The following is a 20,353-nucleotide window of genomic DNA, read 5'->3' as shown; positions in this document are numbered from 1 at the left end:
CGAAAATACCTATTATCGTTACAATCGACAATTTATCGCTAAATTATTTCGATAATATACGGTTACACCATCAATTTACATCAACCGACTTTGAATCAGAAAATAATCCTTCGTGCATCTTTAATCTTTTTTCCACTCACGTTGACTTTTTTACGCTAAAATATCGATAGGAAAAATTCACATAACGATTTAATAGGAAAATGGCACAGGTTGTAAACGTAAAAACGAGCTATTTAGATGTTAATTACGTTTGTCTATGAATTTTCTATTAGGCGAATAGTCCGTTCTACATACGTTTGCATCTCATCCTTGAAATAAAAGACTCTTTCTTCCCTAATTGGATTTCTGTGCTCTACAAGTCGTAAGTGAGCCACGAGGTTAAACAGTTTCGAATAAATCCTCATTCGGCTACACCTCTATGCTTAAAGGAAAGCGGTTGATTCTCGTCTTGTCGAAAGGTAAAAATAAACCGCAAATGATGTCTTTCGACCCAACGACGTATAGGAATTCAACGATTACGTTGAAAGTATAACCAGTGGAGATCGGGACGAAGAGTTCTTTGCATCTACATATTACAAAGCCGAGACAGTGAGTCATCGAAACCATAACCTGTTTTTTGACGTTAACGACACATAATGTTCTCCTCTATCAGCATTCGTTTTACGATAGATGAGTACGAATCGTGCGTACAATACATTTTTTCCACTATTCGTTACTTACGTATAGAAATTATCGATATTTCGATTACGATTCAAACAAATATTTGCTATTTTCTACAACAACAAATTGCTATTATTCATATCGTGCGTGATTTTACAGGGATTAAACCAATATTAAATATTACACTGTTCATGCATGATTGGCAAATTACGAAGTACAAGAAGATCGTCGAACAAAAAGAGTGGCTAAGATACGGGTTTGTTAGTAAAACAACTCACGCGACCACTATACGTACCGAGTGCCCGCCGCGATAAATTCTGTTTGTTGAAATTCATCACAGCTCGTACCTGCTTCTTAATAAAATTATCAATCATATTATTCAACCATAATATCACGTTATGAAACAATTCGTGATTAAAGCGTAAATACATTAATGGCATACTAAAGTAACTTCTGCGTTATTAAGTCGTACTTATTTTAAAATTAATCGAAAAAAGTATTTAGAATTGTACGAGAGTAGTCGTAGCTTCTAAGATACTGTTGCTTCGAATAATTGCATCTCTATGCGTCACTGAATTTAAACCTTTCGTCATAAATATCTATTTTAAATAATTGAACTCGTGTTCGACGTATTTACTGTAATAAAAAGAGATAATCTATCGGTACGCGTTACATCGTGTATATTTTATTTTGCACTTGTCTGTTGCTTAACCCACTCTTCTTGTACTACATATTTACTATCGTTGCATCTATTACTTTACGAGTATTAGTATACAGTATCTCGGATAAGTAGCTTCCTACAAAGCAACAAAGAAAGTTACTCGTGACCAACGAAGGCGTGGCAAGACTCGCTAAGCCGTTGAGTCACATAATATTGTACTCATATGTGAATACATACCAACAAAGATATTCACCGTGTTAAGAAATTCTATTGGTATGATCGTATAATAGGAATGCATTAGTCGGTTTAATTAGTTGGACATTGTATAATCTTTAATGGATTTTCACGTTTGTCGATCGTTGCTGTGACAAAAGAAATCAAATATTTTATGACGCACAGAATGTATTTCACAAATTGTTGCAACTCGTTGTAACAAAACATGCTTGCTGTTAATAAGAAGGAATTCTTCCAATCATCGAGATGCCAAACGAATCGTGAAATTTTACGTAGCCTGTCTGATCCGTTATGCTTTCTAACAGTAAACTCCTTTCTAATATATAAAGTAGATAAATCATTTTCTTCGTAATCTTAATGATTTGTTGTTGCTTGAACAACTAATAGGTATTTTGAAACGGTAGATATAGTTAGTCAATTACGGTTGATCCAAATATTATTCAATCGAAGTAATAAAAAAGCTATAGGATTTATAATGTAAAATTAACGATAGCGCGTCATTTTTATGTATAGCGGTCGAATAGTTAGACACACTTAATTTCTAATTCTATTTGCATCAAAAATTAGTCGATTCGATATTTTGAGATTGTAGGTTACATTTGGTTACATTTTTGCTTATATTATAGTTCCTTCTTTTTATCTCAATCGCTACTCTCTAGCGATATTCTATTCTGAATCATTAAACTTCAGAAGTGTGACAAATAGCCGACGAATTTCTGAGAAATCTTCCTCCGTTGATCTGCGCGAAGAAGAGACTTCAACGCCTGCATAGTCACGAAACAGAACGTCTTTCTATCGATTCATCGTTGAGTTGAGACCTGCAAAACCAGAGGCACGTCACCATATTTGTCGTTGCGTCTCGTCGTTCTAAAGAAAAGGAAGTTACTTCCGGTTGTTTTCTGCGTTGTCTCACGATCGGTAGTTTCCATAAACCGTTTCTACTTATACGGTATAATCGGAGTAACATCCACTTCAAGATATCAAGTAATTAGATCTCGTTTTGCAACTTTTTCTTCCTTTTTCCAACCTTTTTTTTTTTTTTTTTTAGAAATTGAGTAAAGTAGCATTTCTAATGCTATAGTCGTAGGCAACTTTTATCGAATTCATTTTTATCGCACAAAAGTACCCATTAATATAATTGCTAATTATCTCTATCTGCAACAATAATCGCCAATTGCAACTAAGATATATAAGAAATTAGGAATATTCCTGTAATATAGTAGCGCTCGAACATATTATAGAATTAACTATACTTTCCATGATTTTTCTCAATGTTCTCAAGTCTACATCGTTGCAATTGTTCACATCACGGTGTGTTCCCCACTGTGTCTAAGACAACATACGTAAAGTACAACTGTCTTTTCTGTGCGTATTTTATATGCCAATCACGCAAACTCGTGAGTTCCTGCCATGTATTCATTCTCGAACGCGTCGCGTGCGCTCATGCGAGAGGAATCGTGGAAAAACTCTAGGAGCCAGCACGATATGAATCTTAATTAAAGATACCATACTGCTGCTTCCTTAGATTCAAGCATGAATAATTTTGTTACGATTACGATGATTTAACCGCCACTTTGATATTTCTTCTTTTTTTTTTTTTTTTTTTTGTCCGTGCTTACGTAAATTTTCGTTTTTTATCCTAAAGTTATCTTCGTAACGACGCTATATATAGACATAGATATTTTGATCAACCTGTTCTGCAATTCATTAACGACGTCCACTGAAATATCATGATAACGCGGCAATTCTGTACGAGATACAACGCTTCTGTTTATTATGTCAACATCAGAATATGTAAATTAGGGAACGATCGTAAGAAAGAATAGTTCATCAGAGACGTGTTATTCAAGGTCTTATGAAAATACAGAGGAGACAGCATACAGCGAAGTACTTTTATCGGTTAACATATACGTATATATGTATGTATTGCAGCCGATCTCGCTTCGTGCAATTTCCATACTATTATCGGTTGTCATAAAACTTACGATTGATCAGTTTCGTTATATGCATACGTAAAATAACTTTTTAGTTGTACCGTTAAATATAAGAGGAAATGCTTCGGAATTTTTCTAATTATTGACAATGTAAGAAGTAAGAACTATTACCATCGTATTCTTTATAAATCGTTTATGATTTCTTTTTTCGATCGTGCACGTACATAGGTTCATACCAGGTGTATGTCATTTTTTCCTTTCCAACAAACTCTCTCACAATTTAATCGTACTCCAACACATACACAGCCACACGACTTTTGTCTTTTTCCCATTATTAGTCATTCGAGTAACATTTAATCTTTTTCCATGTACTCGATACATTCGAAGGATGGATGTATTGAATTATTTCAAAGTGTAGGCAGACAAGGCCAGATACGCGACGTTAACTCTATCGAATTATAATGTTATCTTAAACTCTGTTTTCCCATGGCAATCTGGCGTGTAGCATGCGCACTTTAATTCCAAAAGTGCGATTAATTCGATTTACGTGGATTAGTTTATCTAAACATAATCTATCTACATATATAAATAAATGATGGTTATATATATATAAATATAATATGGCAATATATATATGGAAAATATCTGTTTTATCTGTTCTGAAATTTATTTTTCACGTGATAAACATTACGCGTAAATAATCAATACGTTGTAGTTGTAATTAATCAAGGTTCGTGATTTCGACGAATTTTCGCCGGTGTATAACCGTAATGTCCACCTTAAACGAGTCTCTCCTAACTATACAACCTTACGAGGGCGTGCAGATGCATCTCATGCATTATTTATTGGTTACCATCGATCCTCCTGTGGGTGCAGTGGACTTCATCAACCGCCTTGCTTGGAAAGTTACGGATGTTTGTATTTTTAAAATACCTAATGATAAAGCTTAAATTGGAAAACTTACTCTCTTAATAAATATTCTATAGCACGAGGCCACGCAAGCTACAGAAATATAAAAAGAAATGTCGTAAATAAAGCAGAACTCGGATAAAGAAAAAAGTCTAACTAAATATATGGAATTCGTTCAATATCGAATAAAACTACGAATTCGAACAACCATTCGATTAGTTTATCGAAGAGGATGCAATTCAGTAACCTAAATTGAACGTTTCAGTGAGCAGAGAAATCAAATCTTTCGTGTACACATGTCGATTAGAATCCAATACAAGCGTACATTATCTTACCGAAATTTCAACCTACATAGTTAATAGCGATAACAGAAATTGGAACACTCACATAATCGGTCGCACTGTCCTTCATTTCCTACTTTCGGTAAATATCTGTAACTGTTCGAATATCTACGATATCCGACATACTGAAAAACGTAAAGTTTCTATTCCCCGTTATAAAATTTATTATATATGTTATTATATTTCTTATTACCATGAAAGAAATTTTATGCAGGTAACGTAATATATTTCGTTTTACTACTTGATGTTCTAGTACTTACGAGCTTATTAGTAGTCACCGACGAAGCGCCGCAAGATTCCAGACACAAAAACTACGATGAACGTCCCAGGGAAGCCTATTTCAATGGGTCGGCGTTCCTCAAATTGAGCTCGTTCGTGTCCGTGCATAGGCATAGCGGTTTGAGTTTTCGAACATGCGAAGGAGGTCGACTTTTCATGCAGAAATACAACGAGGATTCGATTAGTCTGGAAGTGACCCCGGATGGACTTCTGTTCGCGGCCATCATCGATCAACAACGATACAAAGCGAGACTAAACGCCAGATTACTGAATAATGTTTGGCACAACGTCAATATCTTCTTTAGGCTCGGAAATCTCACTTTAAACGCAGCAGGACACACACAGGTGATCAACATTTTTTTCAATATAAAAGACTCTCCTCGTTGTAATAAATTTTCCATATCTAGTGACGAATTGTATCTGTTTAATAAATCCAACGATTTGACGATCGATTAAATTAAAAAATTAAATTGTTATGGTATATTAAAAACTTAAATTATAATGTTTCCCTTTGAAGTCGTACATCGATATTTATGAAACTTTATGAAATGAAAAACGTGATCTTAAAAAATGTTTTTTACTCTCCCCTTCTGCTGTCGAGATCATTCGACTTACGTTTTCTTTTTTCTTTTTTAAAAAGAGCAATTAAAAAAGTAATTTTCACCTCTTTGGCGGATCTGAGACTCTAAAGCTATATTTCTATTTCTCGTTACAACGTTGATTTTTTGACTGATTCTGTTTAGGTAATTGCCAATGCAACGTACAATGCTGCGATCCTTACGCTGCCCGATTACGATATGAATGGCTCCCTTATCGTGGGAGAAGCGTTCAGAGGATGTATCCTCCAAGGTCCTGGTATACTTTTTAACGATTCCATCAATAACGGAGCTATCTTTGGCCCCTGTCCTGCGGAAAACAAAGGATGTAAGGATTCTTTTAAACGAATATTAATATTTATAATATTTCGGATATCTTGCCGAGTAAGAAAGAAAGATATTGAAAATGTAGAAATTGATTAGATACTAAATACGTGCGAAATAACACATTTTCCTTTATTTGGTTCAATTACAAACGGAATCGAGCAATTGAACCACAGGATAGAATTTCCGTAGACGAAAAATCCAGTACTAAGCTGTAGATTCTTGGATCACTGCACAACTTTCAGAGTGAAAATCACGTATATTTAGTTGGTTCCTGCGTAAACTCTCAGACTACTCGTATGTGAGATCGTATGTGCGATTTATGATACAAGTAGCAGATTGCATGGCAGATTTTCCTACGAAACTTTCAGGTGGTACGAGCGGACTTAACGGTGGTATAGGATCAAGTGCAATCGCCACCATGGATTTCTGCCATCACGAGCCATGCATGATGCATGGTAAATGCGTGTCACGGCAGGATCGTTACGAGTGTCACTGTTACGCCCGATATTCCGGCAACAACTGTCAAATTGACAACGGTAGACATTGACGTCGAATACGGGATACTGGCACAGAGCGAAAGATAGAAATAGATGCATGGCCTTGTAGAAATACGCGTTATCATAAATTACAATCGTAATATCTTCATCGTAAATGGAATTACGTTGCTTAGCGTAGAAATTTTTAAAAGCAAATCACGGTTAAATTCATCGTAACGAATCGTGTTATATTTATCTTAATTTCTCGTTGTTTATTCCTTTTATAATACAATCGTGATTGGAAATATTAATGTCTAAATTAAGCTTTGAAATATCGATTCAGCCGGCCATGGATTCTCTTTTTTAACTTTCGTCTACAATCTTTGCATGAATTTCATCATCTGTCTGCCTTTTTTGATATACATACATACATAAAGTGACATACATACATAGAATATCTCAACGAAACACATATCACGAATAACACGTCTTTAATTCCCAATTAAAGCCGAGTGTTTATAAGAAACGAGTTTGCACGGTGGATATTCTGCTCGAACATCTCGTTCCACGTTATTTTATTTCAATCACGAGCTAAAGAAAATTAGCATGCCGAAGACACTAACTACCTGGAACACCATACATTTACCGGGGTTTCTATAAATAAAAACTGTATACTAACATTCCTGTCTGCTTGTCAAATATAAATTTCAAGTTGCCAATTCTATCGCGTTTTTTCTTTTTATTATGGGCTCTTTTATCTGACAACAGGTGTTTGGATTTCGGGAGCACTGGCGTCGCATTCTTTCGCTATTAAAGCTATTAGAATCACTGTTTCCCAATAAATGCTAAAGTACTTTATCTGTATAAAATTTGTCAGGTCCGCCATGTATGAGCAGTCCTTGCCGCAACGGTGGCACATGCAACGAAGACTCGAAAGGAGACTTTAGCTGTACCTGCAAGCCAGGCTTTACCGGAATTTACTGCGAATCGCAACTCGGTGTACGACTTTGCGAACAAAGTCCATGCAGAAACGAAGGTGTTTGTATAGCGCTCACCGAAAGCGAATATAAGTGCGAGTGCCTGCCTGGTTGGACGGGGAAAAATTGCGAAACCAATTTTAACGAATGCTCACCGAATCCTTGCAGACACGGTGGAGTTTGCATCGATGGTATCAACAATTATACCTGCATATGCGATAGAACAGGGTACGTCTCTGGCGTTTACGTCGTATTAAATAATTCGAGGGAAAGTCTCAAGCAGTTTACGTATACTCTCCTTTTAGTTTGTCATTTCTGTAGTACACTGTACAGTATGAAACTATCGATTAAATTCCTTGCCGATTTATTTCCACGTTTCTCTGTGCCGTCTGGCAATAATTCTTTTATCGGCGCTTCGAAAAACATGGTCTCTTTGGAATGTATAAAATACATTGGTACATTTCGCATCATACACGTTGAGAAATAAAAGTTTGATACTTTCAAGATCTAAAGAAGAGAAATAACATCTTATTGTTAGTATATAATAAACATATTAGATACAAAAGATGAACGAACCAAGTTCCACTTCTTAATGTTCGAATGAGAATCCACATCCTTAGTAGAAAAATGTAATTATCTTCGATATATGTATGTATTCGATATCTAATCAACAACCGTTACAAAACGGTTGAAAGATAAACCTGTTGAGGCAGAAAAATTATAGTGAATTATTAATCGTTTTCATCCTATTACAGATACGAAGGTGGTAATTGCGAAATTGACATCGACGAATGCTTGGCGAATCCCTGCTTGAATAACGGCGTGTGCTATGATAATTACGGTGGCTACATCTGTCACTGTCCGAACGGTTTCGAGGGTCAAAATTGTGAATTGAACTTAAACGAGTGCTTGTCGAATCCTTGCATGCACGACGCCGATTGCGTGGACGACGTTGGCTCCTATCATTGTAATTGTCCGTCCGGATACGCCGGTCGACACTGCGAGCTTAAGAGTTTGTGCGAGAACGCGGCATGCCCGCCGAATAGCATCTGTGTAGAAGACGCACATGGGCCGCAATGCGTCTGTAATCCTGGATTCATGGGCAATCCTCCGAATTGCACCATCAATTATTGTGCCAGTAATCCATGTAGTAATGGCGGAGCATGCACAAGTAACAAAGACGGATTCAACTGTACTTGTCCGCCGGAATGGAAAGGTGAGTAATAGATTAAATTCCTATTAGTGAAAGTGTAAGACACAGCTTGAAATTGTAAATATAACGAATGTGTTGAAATCTCAATGTATAAAGGAATTCGTTTTTTTAAAAAACGAATTTAAACCAGACTACCGATGTTTATGCAAATTCATATTTTCCAATTAGATAAATAGATTCCACGCGAGAAATTTGCTCATCGCTTACCAAATATCATAACGAGTACACAAAGTTTGACTATTTTATAGATTTTTTGCATAATCGAGTTGCACGTAAATGCACAAACATCCGCGGTCTGTTAATCGCTATCACCATTTACGTCATCGTTACGCTCACCGTGTGCGTCTGTTACGTCTGTTTTATGCAGAATAAAGTCTATTTTAGCCGAAAGTGGAAAATTACGTAAAATTGTTGTTGTCGAGAATACGTTTGTATCGTGATTAACGTCTCTCTAAATCATCGTCTCCTTTACTTGACTAATCCTTTTCCGTATTTCTTTGTTAAATATTTCGTATTGTCTTTGCGTAACGTGTGGATCATTAGGAACGACATGTCTATCACCCGCCTCTGATTGGTGCTCCGCTTGCTACAACGGAGGCAGTTGCCTCGAGACGCGTTTCGGTGTTATGTGTCAGTGCCCAAGATTTTGGACAGGACCTCAATGCAAGGATCCGATCACTTGTCGCGATCTACCTTGCAAACAAGCTTCCGCTTGTCACGATTATGTGAGTCAGTCATTTGCGAATCGCTTTGCATGCACACCCAGCCGATTAATCAACCGCGTCTCGTCGAATATATCTGTATGTGGCCTCTTGCTTTGTTTGTTACGTCTCGCTTCGAACAGCCCGGCGGTTATTATTGCACCTGTGAGCCAGGATGGACAGGCCCCGAGTGTTCCATCGACGTCGACGAGTGCTCCAGTGATCCCTGTCGTAACGGCGGTATCTGCATCGATCAACAGAATAGCTACTACTGTCAATGTCTTCCAGGATACACTGGTAATCAACTTATTCGCAAACTCTCGCACGAAGCTTTGCTTGCCAAATTCTACCATAATACTCGTTTTACCATATTCGTAATATGTGTAACTGACATTCATCCCATCGCCGCTCGAATTTGTTTCATCAACTCTGCATCAAGGATTGGATATTCTAACTACTCGCGCTTATTCCTCCATCAACGAACGAGTCATCCGCGAATTATCTCTACGTTATATTTTAATTTTAGTTTTGCTGTCTAGAGTGGATAGGATGAATCAAGAATGCTAATAACAGATATTTCTAAACGACTTCTAACTTTATCACGAGCGAACGAAATACCTGTTATTTGCTTTTAAATTGTTCTATAAACGGAACATAAATATCGTTTAATAAAACCAATCTTAATGTCACTAGGTAAAAATTGTCAGATCAATGTGGACGAGTGCTTATCACAACCTTGTCAAAACGGCGGTACTTGTATCGATCGAATCAATGGATACATATGCAACTGTACGAAAGACTTCATGGATGAAAATTGCGAACGCGAGTACAATGCGTGCGCGTCAAATCCTTGCCAGAATAATGGGAATTGCACGCTGATACCAAGGTCTCGACGAGAATTCGTTTGCGAGTGCCCTCGCGGCTTTGAAGGCAAGATTTGTGACGTGAATGTGGACGACTGCGTCGATGTGCTATGCCCTGATGGGAAAGTTTGCGTTGATGGTATCGCTGGTTACGAGTGTAAATGTCGCGAGGGTTACAGAGATCCCAATTGTACCCTTATCGTTGACCATTGCGCGACGAAACCTTGTAACAGCGGCACGTGTATCGATCGCGGAGAACAAGGTTTTGAATGCAAATGCAGAGACGGTTTCAAAGGTAGATTTTATTAAACAGAATTTATACAACATATATCTTATTCGAATTCAATAAGAATTGCTTGTTGATGTAATTATTCTCGCCAATTTTCATATGTTAAATTGAAAAGTGAAATCTCGAACAAGGGTCGATGGCAGATTTTGGTCAATGGTTGAATTAATAGCAAAGCACGATCCTACAGTCCCTGTCGTTCGTTTTAATACGCGCGTCGAACACAAGAAACGCGTTAGGATTTGAGCTCACAAAACAACCTGATTTCCCCCAAAAATGTGCCAAATGTGCTCTAGGGCCTTGTTCAAGCTTTCTATTCGATCGTCAATTACTTGTACTCACTAATCGATTACTCAAATTCATAGGAAAATTTTGCGAGGAGGATGTGAACGAATGCGAGGTAGAAGGTAGCTCATTATGTAACAACGGTATTTGCGTAAATACAAATGGCAGTTATAATTGCTTCTGCAGACCGGGATTTTCCGGAGATCACTGCGACATCGACATTGACGAATGCTTATGCGGTCCGTGTAAAAATAACGCTACGTGTATCGATGGTATTAACACGTTCGAGTGTCAGTGTCCAGCTGGTTATTCCGGGAAAACATGCGACGTGGATGTGAACGAATGCGAAAGCAATCCTTGTTTAAACGGCGCAACCTGCGTCGATGAGATCGCTAGTTACATGTGTATTTGTTCACCTGGTTTCCGTGGATTAAACTGTGAGATAAATATCGACGATTGCGAACCATTGCCCTGTTTAAATCATGGCCAATGTATAGACGGTATAAACAATTACACCTGTGACTGTGCCGACACCGGTTTCGAGGGTGTACATTGTGAGAAAAATATCGACGACTGCCGATCAGGACCCTGTGTGAACGGTGCTCACTGCATAGACGATGTCAAGAATTACAAATGCCAGTGTTATGCCGGCTATACTGGCAAAAATTGCGAAGTCGATATAAACGAATGCGAGAGTTCACCTTGTCAGTATAATGGTACTTGCTTGGAGAGATCTAACATGGAATTGTACAAAAGTGACGCGTTGACGTTACCTTCGATATTCAACCAAGAGTTCAGCTATGCGAATGCGAGCGGGTAAGCATCGTGATACTCGAAGTAAAAGAACAAATATCGATCAATAATCCGAAGAAAGAAGAACTAATTGTACTTTTAACAATTTATTTTCAGATACGAATGTCTTTGCGTACAAGGTGTTACGGGAAAAAACTGCGAAGTAAATATTAACGAGTGCGATAGTAATCCATGCCAAGCTGGAACCTGTGTAGACCGTATTGGTGGTTATACTTGCGAATGTGACGAGGGATATGAAGGCGATCATTGTCAACACGATATCGACGAGTGTAAAAGATATTCACCCTGCGAGCACGGCGTGTGTACCGATGGAAGAGCTGATTATACCTGCACTTGTGAGCCAGAATACGGTGGTAAAAATTGTTCGGTAGAGCTGATCGGTTGTCAAGGAAATGCTTGTCAAAACGGTGGAACTTGTTGGCCATACCTCGTCGATGAAACGATACATAAATTCAACTGTACCTGCCCGAATGGATATCACGGTGAAATTTGCGATTACGTAAGCATCGTTTATATTTACATACTTTGACTTGCCATTTCTTTTCTTCCTGCAAATTTACGAGTTGTTCCAATTTCTTAAATTCATCGCCTATTTCATTTGATCACGCTCCTTGTATTGTCTTACTCATAAATACGCGACACAGAAGAAGTTGCGTAAACTACAGGTCGCAACTTTCTGCTGGCTTCCAATTCATACCGTTTCCTTTTGTTCTTTCTCATAGGTAACGACAATGTCTTTGAACGGCAGCTCGTACGTTTTAGTAAATACCACTCGAGACGAAGGATACGACATACAATTCCGCTTTCGGACGACTTTACCAAATGGATTACTGGCCATTGGAAAAGGCTTGACATTTTATATCCTTGAACTCGTTAATGGCAAACTAAATTTGCACTCGAGCCTTCTGAACAAATGGGAGGGCGTATTTATCGGCAGTGAATTAAACTCATCCACTTGGCAAAAAGTGTTCGTAGCGATCAACGCTACGCATCTAGTACTCTCGGCTAACGAGGAACAAACGATCTATCCCATTAGCCTAAACGAAGGTTCCAATTCAAATCATACATCTTTCCCGATGACTTATGTCGGCGGTACAACCAATTATCTGCGGCGGTTAACCCATGGCCCATATTTCTTCGTGGGTTGCACCGAGGATGTAGTCATTAACGGAGAGTGGGTACGTTCGATATCTTCGGATCATAAACGATATACGTAGTCACATTAAAATACATTGAATTTATGGAATATTAAATTAAGATATTAAATAAGAAATATTTGTCGTACGAGCTTATCGATATTATGAAAAATTTCCTAATTGTCATAATTCAGGTGTACTCTGGTACCTCATCAAAAACCGTATATATGGAAGATGTTGAGCCAGGATGTCCCCGCGAAGCCCAATGTTCACCAAATCGTTGTAAAAACGGTGGCCACTGCACGGACAGGTGGCGTGACTTTTCCTGTAAATGTGAGAGACCGTATCTTGGTCATACCTGTCAATACAACATGACAGCAGCGACGTTCGGATATGAGAATATAACAAACGGATACGTAACCGTAAAAGTGTCAGATATGGCTAGGCGAGCAGTTAGATCGATCGTCGATATTTCCATGTTCATTCGCACTAGACAAGATAGGGGTGATATATTTTATCTAGGAACAGAACCGAATCCACAAACGGATCTTAAACCTCAGGAGAAAACTTATATAGCAGCTCAATTAGAAGGAGGCGAATTACTCGTTAGGATTCAGTTTAACGGTTCAGAGGCATACACCGTTGGCGGCGTAAAATTAAACGATGGAAACAATCATCTAATACAAGTAATTAGAAACGTAACATTGGTGCAAGTGAAGATCAACGGTACCGAATATTTCCGGAAAACTATCAGCGCGTCCGGTCAATTGAACGTAACTGTGCTATACTTGGGTGGCATGCCACAAGCATCCAGATACATACGGCAAGTTGACAATCGCCAGATAGAAGTACCGCAAGTACCGCAAGTTAACTTCAAGGGAATTATTCAAGATGTTCAAATATCGAATGGCATTGAGACTATGGTCGTCGAATTCTTTCCTCTAAAGGTAACGATACATTTTTCAATTCTATCTGCGTAATACGATATTACAAAATTTCATTAAAAATTATACTGCGCGTGATAAATTACAATACAATATTTTAGCGATAATATAAAAAAATATTTTATAGGCAAACGATATTCCCACTCCAATACAATTTGGTAACGTGACTTTCGATAACGACAAAATTCTTAAGGGTGTGATATCCGACAACGTATGCGTGAGTAGTCCATGCGATCACAATGGAACTTGTCACGTTACGTGGAACGACTTTTGGTGCCAATGCCCACGAGGATATACCGGAAAAACTTGCCAGGAAATGGAATTCTGTCAACTGCAGGATTGTCCTTCCGGATCGAAATGTCAAAATCTAGACGATGGTTATGAGTGCATCGCTAATGCTACTTTTAACGGTGTCACGACTTCTTTCACCTACGTTTATAATCAGGTTGAAGAGAAAAATGTGACCGACTCGACGATCGATACCATTCAGATTACGTATCGATCGAATACCGGTGGCACGTTAATGCATATTGCGCCTCGTATAGGCGATCAGCATTTTACCGTTTCCGTTTACAAGGACAAGGTCACGGTATCTTGGCGCTTGAACTTGCAAAATCAAGGAATACTAACGTTTGGTAAAGCCGAACCTGATGGTAATTGGACGTCTATCGTATTGAGATTGAGCAATAATTCCATGGAATGTGGATATGCAAATTCTAACGACGAGTATGCATCGCAAGTTAGCCCGAACTTTAGTTTTCCTTTGTGGTATGATTTATTAATTACCGGAACGGTCACTCTTGGTGGACTCGGCTCTGTTTTATCGAATAAACATAGTTACATAACGATCGGCCCTGGAAAACAGATCCTAGAAAATAAAAGCGGTATTAATGAAAATTCGATAGATTTTACTGAACGTATATTGACCACCGCTTCTCCGCCTTACAATGTAATGTCAGGTAATATATTAGCGTACATAAACATTTTTTAATTATACGCGTAATATTTACGTAATATTTATTATACATTTTTATTTACATCGTAACTAGAAAATACGTCTTCTATTTTATAGGAGAAGCTTTTAAAGGATGCTTGGGTGAAGTAAGAATTGGTAGTATGCTTCTACATTACTTCACGTACGAAGAAGTATATCAAAACGCCAATTTTACACCCTTAGAGTACTTAGCATTACAAGAAAATAATTCAACGTATCATGACAGTATTGGCTGTCAACTTTGCTTCGACTCCGATTGCAAAAATGACGGCTACTGTTTTGATAAAGCAAACAGTTACATTTGCGAATGCCCCGCTGGGTACGCGAAAGACGATTGCTCCCTTAACATCGACGAATGCATTGATAATAAATGTACGAATGGAGCAACGTGCATCGATGGAATCGCTAATTATACGTGTGTGTGTAATAGCGGCTGGCAGGGATGGTTGTTAGTATATAACATAATCTGTTATATTAAATTTCAATACACTCGTTTCTTATCGAAAATCAGAAAAAACTAAATTTACTCTATCTTAGGTGCTTATCTTTATTTCAGATGCGACAGTGACATAAACGAGTGCGTAACCCTTAGCCCTTGCCAGCACGATGGTGTATGTATAAATCTTCCTGGGTATTTCCGTTGCGAATGTCCAGATCAATTTACTGGCGAGCGATGTGAAAACTTTCGCCTAATTACTTGTGAAAATCAACCTTGCAAAAACGGTGGTAGTTGCGCGGATATTGTAAATCCACAAACTAACGACAATTTCACTTGTACTTGTACGACCGGTTACGAAGGTTCAATCTGTGATACTCCCTACTGCATTGGACGAAAGTGCCAAAACGGCGGTAGATGCGATTACTTGCATCAGGTATATAGCATATCAGGTTTATACAATGAGAATTTTATTCGCCCTATAAAAACGAATACTTTTATTCCCTCATCTTCTATGATTTAATGTATAATCATTTGTAACATGTAATAATCTATTACTTTAAATTACTAGACACCTCGGTGTACTTGTCTACCCGGCTATTCTGGACTGTATTGCGAGATTAATATAGATGACTGCGCGCCAGATGCAGAAGGAAATGTACCGTGCAAAAACGATGGAAAATGCTACGACGGTGTAGATAGTTTCGTGTGTGATTGTAACGACACCGGGTATATAGGACAGGATTGTTCGTTCGATATAGATGAATGTGTACTGTCAACGACCGATTGTGGTCAGGGACGGTGCGAAAATTTACCAGGAACTTACCAATGCATTTGCGATCCAGGTTATTGCGGATACAATTGCGGAATGATGGATCCTTGTAGAGCGGTACTGTTTCTCGGATAATTTCTCTTACTCGCTACACTGACGATTAGTTTTCTTATGTCTCACATTCCTTCTCTTAACAGGATTATTGTCAAAATGGAGGTACGTGCAAATGTGGAGATGACGGTGGTTACAAGTGTCAATGCACACCGGACTATACCGGACAAAACTGTACAGAGGTACATTCTAATATTTTAGAATAATAATTTCTTTTACGTACAATAACGTGCGATAAATGTTGTGTTCTATTTTAGACGGAAAACTTTTTGGGTAGTCAAGCGCTCGATATAGCTGTAATCGTTGGTCCTATCGTCGGATGCCTGTTCATTATTGCAGCAGGTTCTTTAGTTGCATTATTCATGATGGCTAGAAAGAAACGTGCTACTCGAGGAACATACAGTCCAAGCGCTCAAGAATTCAGTAATCCGCGTGTAGAAATGGACAATGTGATGAAGCCACCACCGGAAGAGAGATTAATCTAAGAATTTATTTCGTGACGGAGGAACATAGTATGAATGTTTCGCGCCTCGAAAAATCCTAGTCTGCCGGGAATATGCATCGTTATCGCAGTATTTGTTGTTTAAAGAGAGAAAGGAGTGTTTTTCTCACGACGAAACTGCTTCCAAACGATCAATGAAAATATACGGGGTTTCATCGCGCGTTTTCTAGTCCATGCTACCATATCACGCAGCTGTCACATTGACATAAGGAGTTGAATGAGCAATTTGGGACATGATAACTGATTTGAAGACATCCGAAAGCGACGCTGAAGATGAAACGTATTAAAACTGCCTGTAAAATTAAAAGTTGATTATAAGGTAGGAGTCAAAAGAAGGGATATACAAGAAAATTATTGAGAAAAGAATTTAAAAAAAGAAAAAAATTTATCGCGAGCAGTGAGATGAGGAATGTACCATAGAATTTATATAATAATCGTGCTGTTGGTTTGAACAAATCATATAGTTATGCAAAGTGTACTTAAAACTTCATTAAGTGTCCTTAACTTAAGCAATACTCGGAAGAAACTCCTAAGAAACGAAACCCGTCCATTTTAGTGCCTAATTGATCCTACTTAAAGCTTTTATTTATAAGCGATAAATTTAAAGCATCGAAAATGTACATTGCAAAATTGTGTTGAACACAGACGTTACGTCGAGATCTCTAAAGCATAATGATATTCATTACTACTGTTTTACTCGTTAAACTTTGGGCAATCATGATACAAATACTGTTAAATATCAATACAGCGTAGTGTTTTTATTATTTGAATCGTTGTGAAGATGCCGGAACTTTGTAAAAATATTGTAAAGCAACGCTGTTCACAGATAGAACCCTTTACGCGATTTTCTTTCCTTCCACGCGTTGTCATTATAGAAAAAAGAGAGTTCATTAAGAGATCAGGAAATCTATATATGACGTCTCTCTTTTTCTACCTCGCTGTTGAAACAAAAGGATGATACGTGGGAGTAGAAGGTATCCAGTTTACTCGCGAGAAAAACTTGGACTTCATTGTTGTAAAGGGTAGTTATCACGCTACGCGTTAATTACTGTACGTGCATTTACTCGTTCGTCAGTATCGACACGTTGTGCTGGTTCAATTTGTACATAGATTAGATTACGTTGAAAATATCAATAATGATTCTACCATTAGCATTTTATATTATGAATATAGTATTTAATGATGAATTATTTTGTATGTAATTACTTAATACCACGACCAAAGTAATAGCGAAGAATTTTCTTGTCTATTAAAATATAAACGATACAACCGCAAATAAAAACTGTGTCATCGTTTTTCAATAGCCAAGAATAATTATTCTTTACAGAAATGAGAGTTAACATATTGTTGGTACTATGTTTTTCATATATACTGACCAAGGTGTACTATCCTTTCGTCTTATAGGACCGAGATTAGCAGAAATGTCTATTTATCGTATTGATGTGTGCATCGTAGAAAAAGAATTTTTAATCAGAGAATATGTATTGAAATAATTGCAGAATACTAAGCATGCTTGTTTTAAGCATGTATCGTAGTATCACGATGTGAATGATGTATCCAGTATAATAATCGCTGCATTATACATATAATGTGGTATCAATCAAAAACACAATTATGTGAATTTATACTTGAAATGATAGGAGTAATCACTTTTATTGTAAGTTATAAAGAATAACTTTTGTTCAATGTGTATTATAAAGTGAATATCATTAATGTTTTCTGCAAGACTGAAATTTTGAGTACTAAAAATTACGTGTGCATGCGCTTTTCACGTGAGTACTTATTTTGTGACAACATGCAATATTGTGCATAAATAATTATTACAATTTAAACTAAATGTACAAAAACAATAAAAATTTAAATATTTCAACATAGTATTTATCTTCCCTTTTTATAGAATACATATAAAAAGAGTTCATATACAATACATACAAAGTATATTGCTATATGTACATTTGTTATTATATAGGGGATACATAAAGGGTAAAATTTTCAGGTACAATTTTTTTTTTTAAAGAGATGTTTGAGTGATCGGTAAATACATATTATCATTCACTAAAATCTCTTCTATTTAGTAAATATATATTTACTTTCAATTAAATTAATTTCATGTATCTACAAAATTCAGATGAAATAGGATATTCTATCTATTTCAATTTTTGCCTCTTACCTTCATGTCGTAGTTATCGAACATTTTTTCCATTTATTTTACTTAATTTATCACGTGAGATCTTATCAAAAAATAAAAGTCCAGCAGCCCGTTCTATACTTTCTGGTGGTACCTGTTACGATATATATATCATGATTATTCATATAGGATATATCATAAAATTCCGATTTCAATATATTATTAATTTACCTGGAAATTTGTTAGAGGTACATTGTCATCTATAGGAGTATTTGGCATTACAAATGCTTCCATTTCTAATTTAGAATCATGTGTTTCGCCAACAACTATTTTATAAAAATGGGTAGGTACTGCTACATGATTTGTGCCAATAACTTCATATCGAACATATTTTTTCCCATTAGCCTCTATTCTGTAATCACCATGTATTTAATTGAAATATTTAAAAAAGTAAATTACACAGAGTAACAAAGTTTTGCTCACTTTGGCAAATATAAAGGACCAGTACAGACATATACATCCTTATAAACTTTAGTTAAGTGCCTAACATATTTTTCCAATCTATTCCAAGAATCCCTGTTGAAACCCACACCTACTTGCGGTGCCATGTTCGTTAGGAAAAATGTCTGATCTATGTGACTTTGAGCACACTTGTGATTTCCAGCTGCTGCTAAATGTCCACGATCGTATCCACTGCCTTTGTAGTCATGATTTTCTGATCTGATTACAAATAAAATTATTAAAACAATAATTTAAAAATATTCTATATAGTTTCAAACTCCAAATATTTACCTAAAAAAAGGATGTATACTTAGGTCAGGTTTGAATTCACACTTACTACGTGATATCTCCTCATTGGGTTGTAATCTATCTTTATTTAAATGTTCAAAGACCCAATGAGCTACCCTATTTCTTCTATCATAAGAAAGGACAAAATCTTCGTAAGATCTAACATGATCCAATCCAGGGAAACCATACTTCATAATCTGTAAAAAATGAAAATCATTTTACTTTTACTTTTCCTTTTTTATTCTACAGAATTTCATAAATAAACCGGGAATAACAAAATAAAGAAAAGTAGCATTATCATAACAAGCGATAAATGTAATAAAGGTAAATTTTTTCATATTGTTTATCTTTACTTATCGAGGTTAAGTATGACTGAAATAACTTACTTCTGATACTCTTGTAGCTGTCGATGACAATTTTGAACCCATATTTGTATCAACTTCCATAGGAACTGCTGCAGAAACAGTTCCAAATAAAGGTAAACCAGGCATTTCTTTGATGTTTACATTCGAAACAATATGACTTCCATTGTTTTTTATATCTGCATTCAAATGTCGTTTCTGTTCTGAAAATTTCCCTAAACACCAACCAGCAAAACCTACGCCAGTTGCAGCACTCAATTTCAATATAATTCGCGTTACTGTTGTCATACTTTTAGTCACTATGCCTTTAATAAATGATTCTCTTGTGATTATAACCTCTCACTATTCACAATACTATAAGACTAAAATACAACACGCAACTGACTGTATATACGTTGATCGCCACATCGCGTCGTATTACATAAATCTCAGTTTCTTTTAATTTCTCTTTTTTTCAATTAGAGAAGATTTAATCGATCGAGAAGATTTGCAAATAATTTGCAGCAGATTTCACTAGTAACTCGATTATTTATATTCTTTAAATAAATAAAGATATTCTTTGTTGTTAACAAAAGTAAAATAAGTAAAATTTTTATTACTTTGATTTAATTAACAGAAAAATCA

The 20,353-nt window shown here is 36.7% G+C and overlaps 2 protein-coding genes and 1 long non-coding RNA gene across 9 annotated transcripts in view; 1 reads left to right on the top strand and 2 right to left on the bottom strand.

The window, feature by feature from the left end:
- The window catches only part of LOC126916906 (protein crumbs), a 30,163-nt gene extending 11,843 nt beyond the window's left edge, over nucleotides 1–18,320 (top strand). Inside the window, exons 2-19 of one of the 4 annotated variants that reach the window (XM_050723185.1) lie at nucleotides 4,993–5,363; nucleotides 5,762–5,942; nucleotides 6,310–6,477; nucleotides 7,295–7,622; nucleotides 8,150–8,610; nucleotides 9,151–9,332; nucleotides 9,452–9,605; nucleotides 10,002–10,466; nucleotides 10,823–11,558; nucleotides 11,652–12,054; nucleotides 12,278–12,733; nucleotides 12,886–13,638; nucleotides 13,763–14,594; nucleotides 14,708–15,077; nucleotides 15,186–15,501; nucleotides 15,637–15,954; nucleotides 16,035–16,130; nucleotides 16,206–18,320. In XM_050723185.1, the coding sequence (XP_050579142.1) occupies nucleotides 4,993–5,363; nucleotides 5,762–5,942; nucleotides 6,310–6,477; nucleotides 7,295–7,622; nucleotides 8,150–8,610; nucleotides 9,151–9,332; nucleotides 9,452–9,605; nucleotides 10,002–10,466; nucleotides 10,823–11,558; nucleotides 11,652–12,054; nucleotides 12,278–12,733; nucleotides 12,886–13,638; nucleotides 13,763–14,594; nucleotides 14,708–15,077; nucleotides 15,186–15,501; nucleotides 15,637–15,954; nucleotides 16,035–16,130; nucleotides 16,206–16,433 (6,818 nt within the window). In that variant the 3' untranslated portion in view covers nucleotides 16,434–18,320. Of the gene's footprint in view, nucleotides 1–4,992; nucleotides 5,364–5,761; nucleotides 5,943–6,309; nucleotides 6,478–7,294; nucleotides 7,623–8,149; nucleotides 8,611–9,150; nucleotides 9,333–9,451; nucleotides 9,606–10,001; nucleotides 10,467–10,822; nucleotides 11,559–11,651; nucleotides 12,055–12,277; nucleotides 12,734–12,885; nucleotides 13,639–13,762; nucleotides 14,595–14,707; nucleotides 15,078–15,166; nucleotides 15,502–15,636; nucleotides 15,955–16,034; nucleotides 16,131–16,205 lie in introns of those variants that run through there. The other 3 variants (XM_050723186.1, XM_050723187.1, XM_050723188.1) reach the window with 3 other exon arrangements.
- Nucleotides 2,526–5,112, bottom strand: LOC126916930 (uncharacterized). Its single transcript, XR_007710828.1, has 3 exons — nucleotides 5,000–5,112; nucleotides 2,809–4,864; nucleotides 2,526–2,706 (listed from the first exon to the last, which is right to left on the bottom strand). It is a non-coding gene; the product is annotated as an uncharacterized LOC126916930 (long non-coding RNA).
- Nucleotides 5,582–20,151, bottom strand: LOC126916921 (endonuclease G, mitochondrial). Of its 4 annotated transcripts, none has more exons than XM_050723230.1 (6): nucleotides 19,754–20,151; nucleotides 19,371–19,564; nucleotides 19,062–19,298; nucleotides 18,810–18,990; nucleotides 18,621–18,732; nucleotides 5,582–5,924 (listed from the first exon to the last, which is right to left on the bottom strand). In XM_050723230.1, exons 1-5 carry the CDS (start codon nucleotides 20,015–20,017, stop codon nucleotides 18,634–18,636), a joined length of 975 nt encoding a protein of 324 aa, XP_050579187.1. In that variant the 5' UTR covers nucleotides 20,018–20,151; the 3' UTR covers nucleotides 5,582–5,924; nucleotides 18,621–18,633. The 4 variants fall into 4 exon arrangements, with proteins under 4 accessions (XP_050579187.1, XP_050579188.1, XP_050579189.1 ...); XM_050723231.1 differs by lacking the exon at nucleotides 5,582–5,924 and adding an exon at nucleotides 16,452–16,743; XM_050723232.1 differs by lacking the exon at nucleotides 5,582–5,924 and adding an exon at nucleotides 18,307–18,565.
- Nucleotides 20,152–20,353: the final 202 nt, after the last annotated feature.

The sequence above is a fragment of the Bombus affinis genome, chromosome 5, assembly GCF_024516045.1.
Source record: "Bombus affinis isolate iyBomAffi1 chromosome 5, iyBomAffi1.2, whole genome shotgun sequence".
NCBI lineage: Eukaryota > Metazoa > Arthropoda > Insecta > Hymenoptera > Apidae > Bombus > Bombus affinis.
Note: the sequence above shows the minus strand (reverse complement) of the source record. Positions and strands in the feature narration are given on the sequence as shown.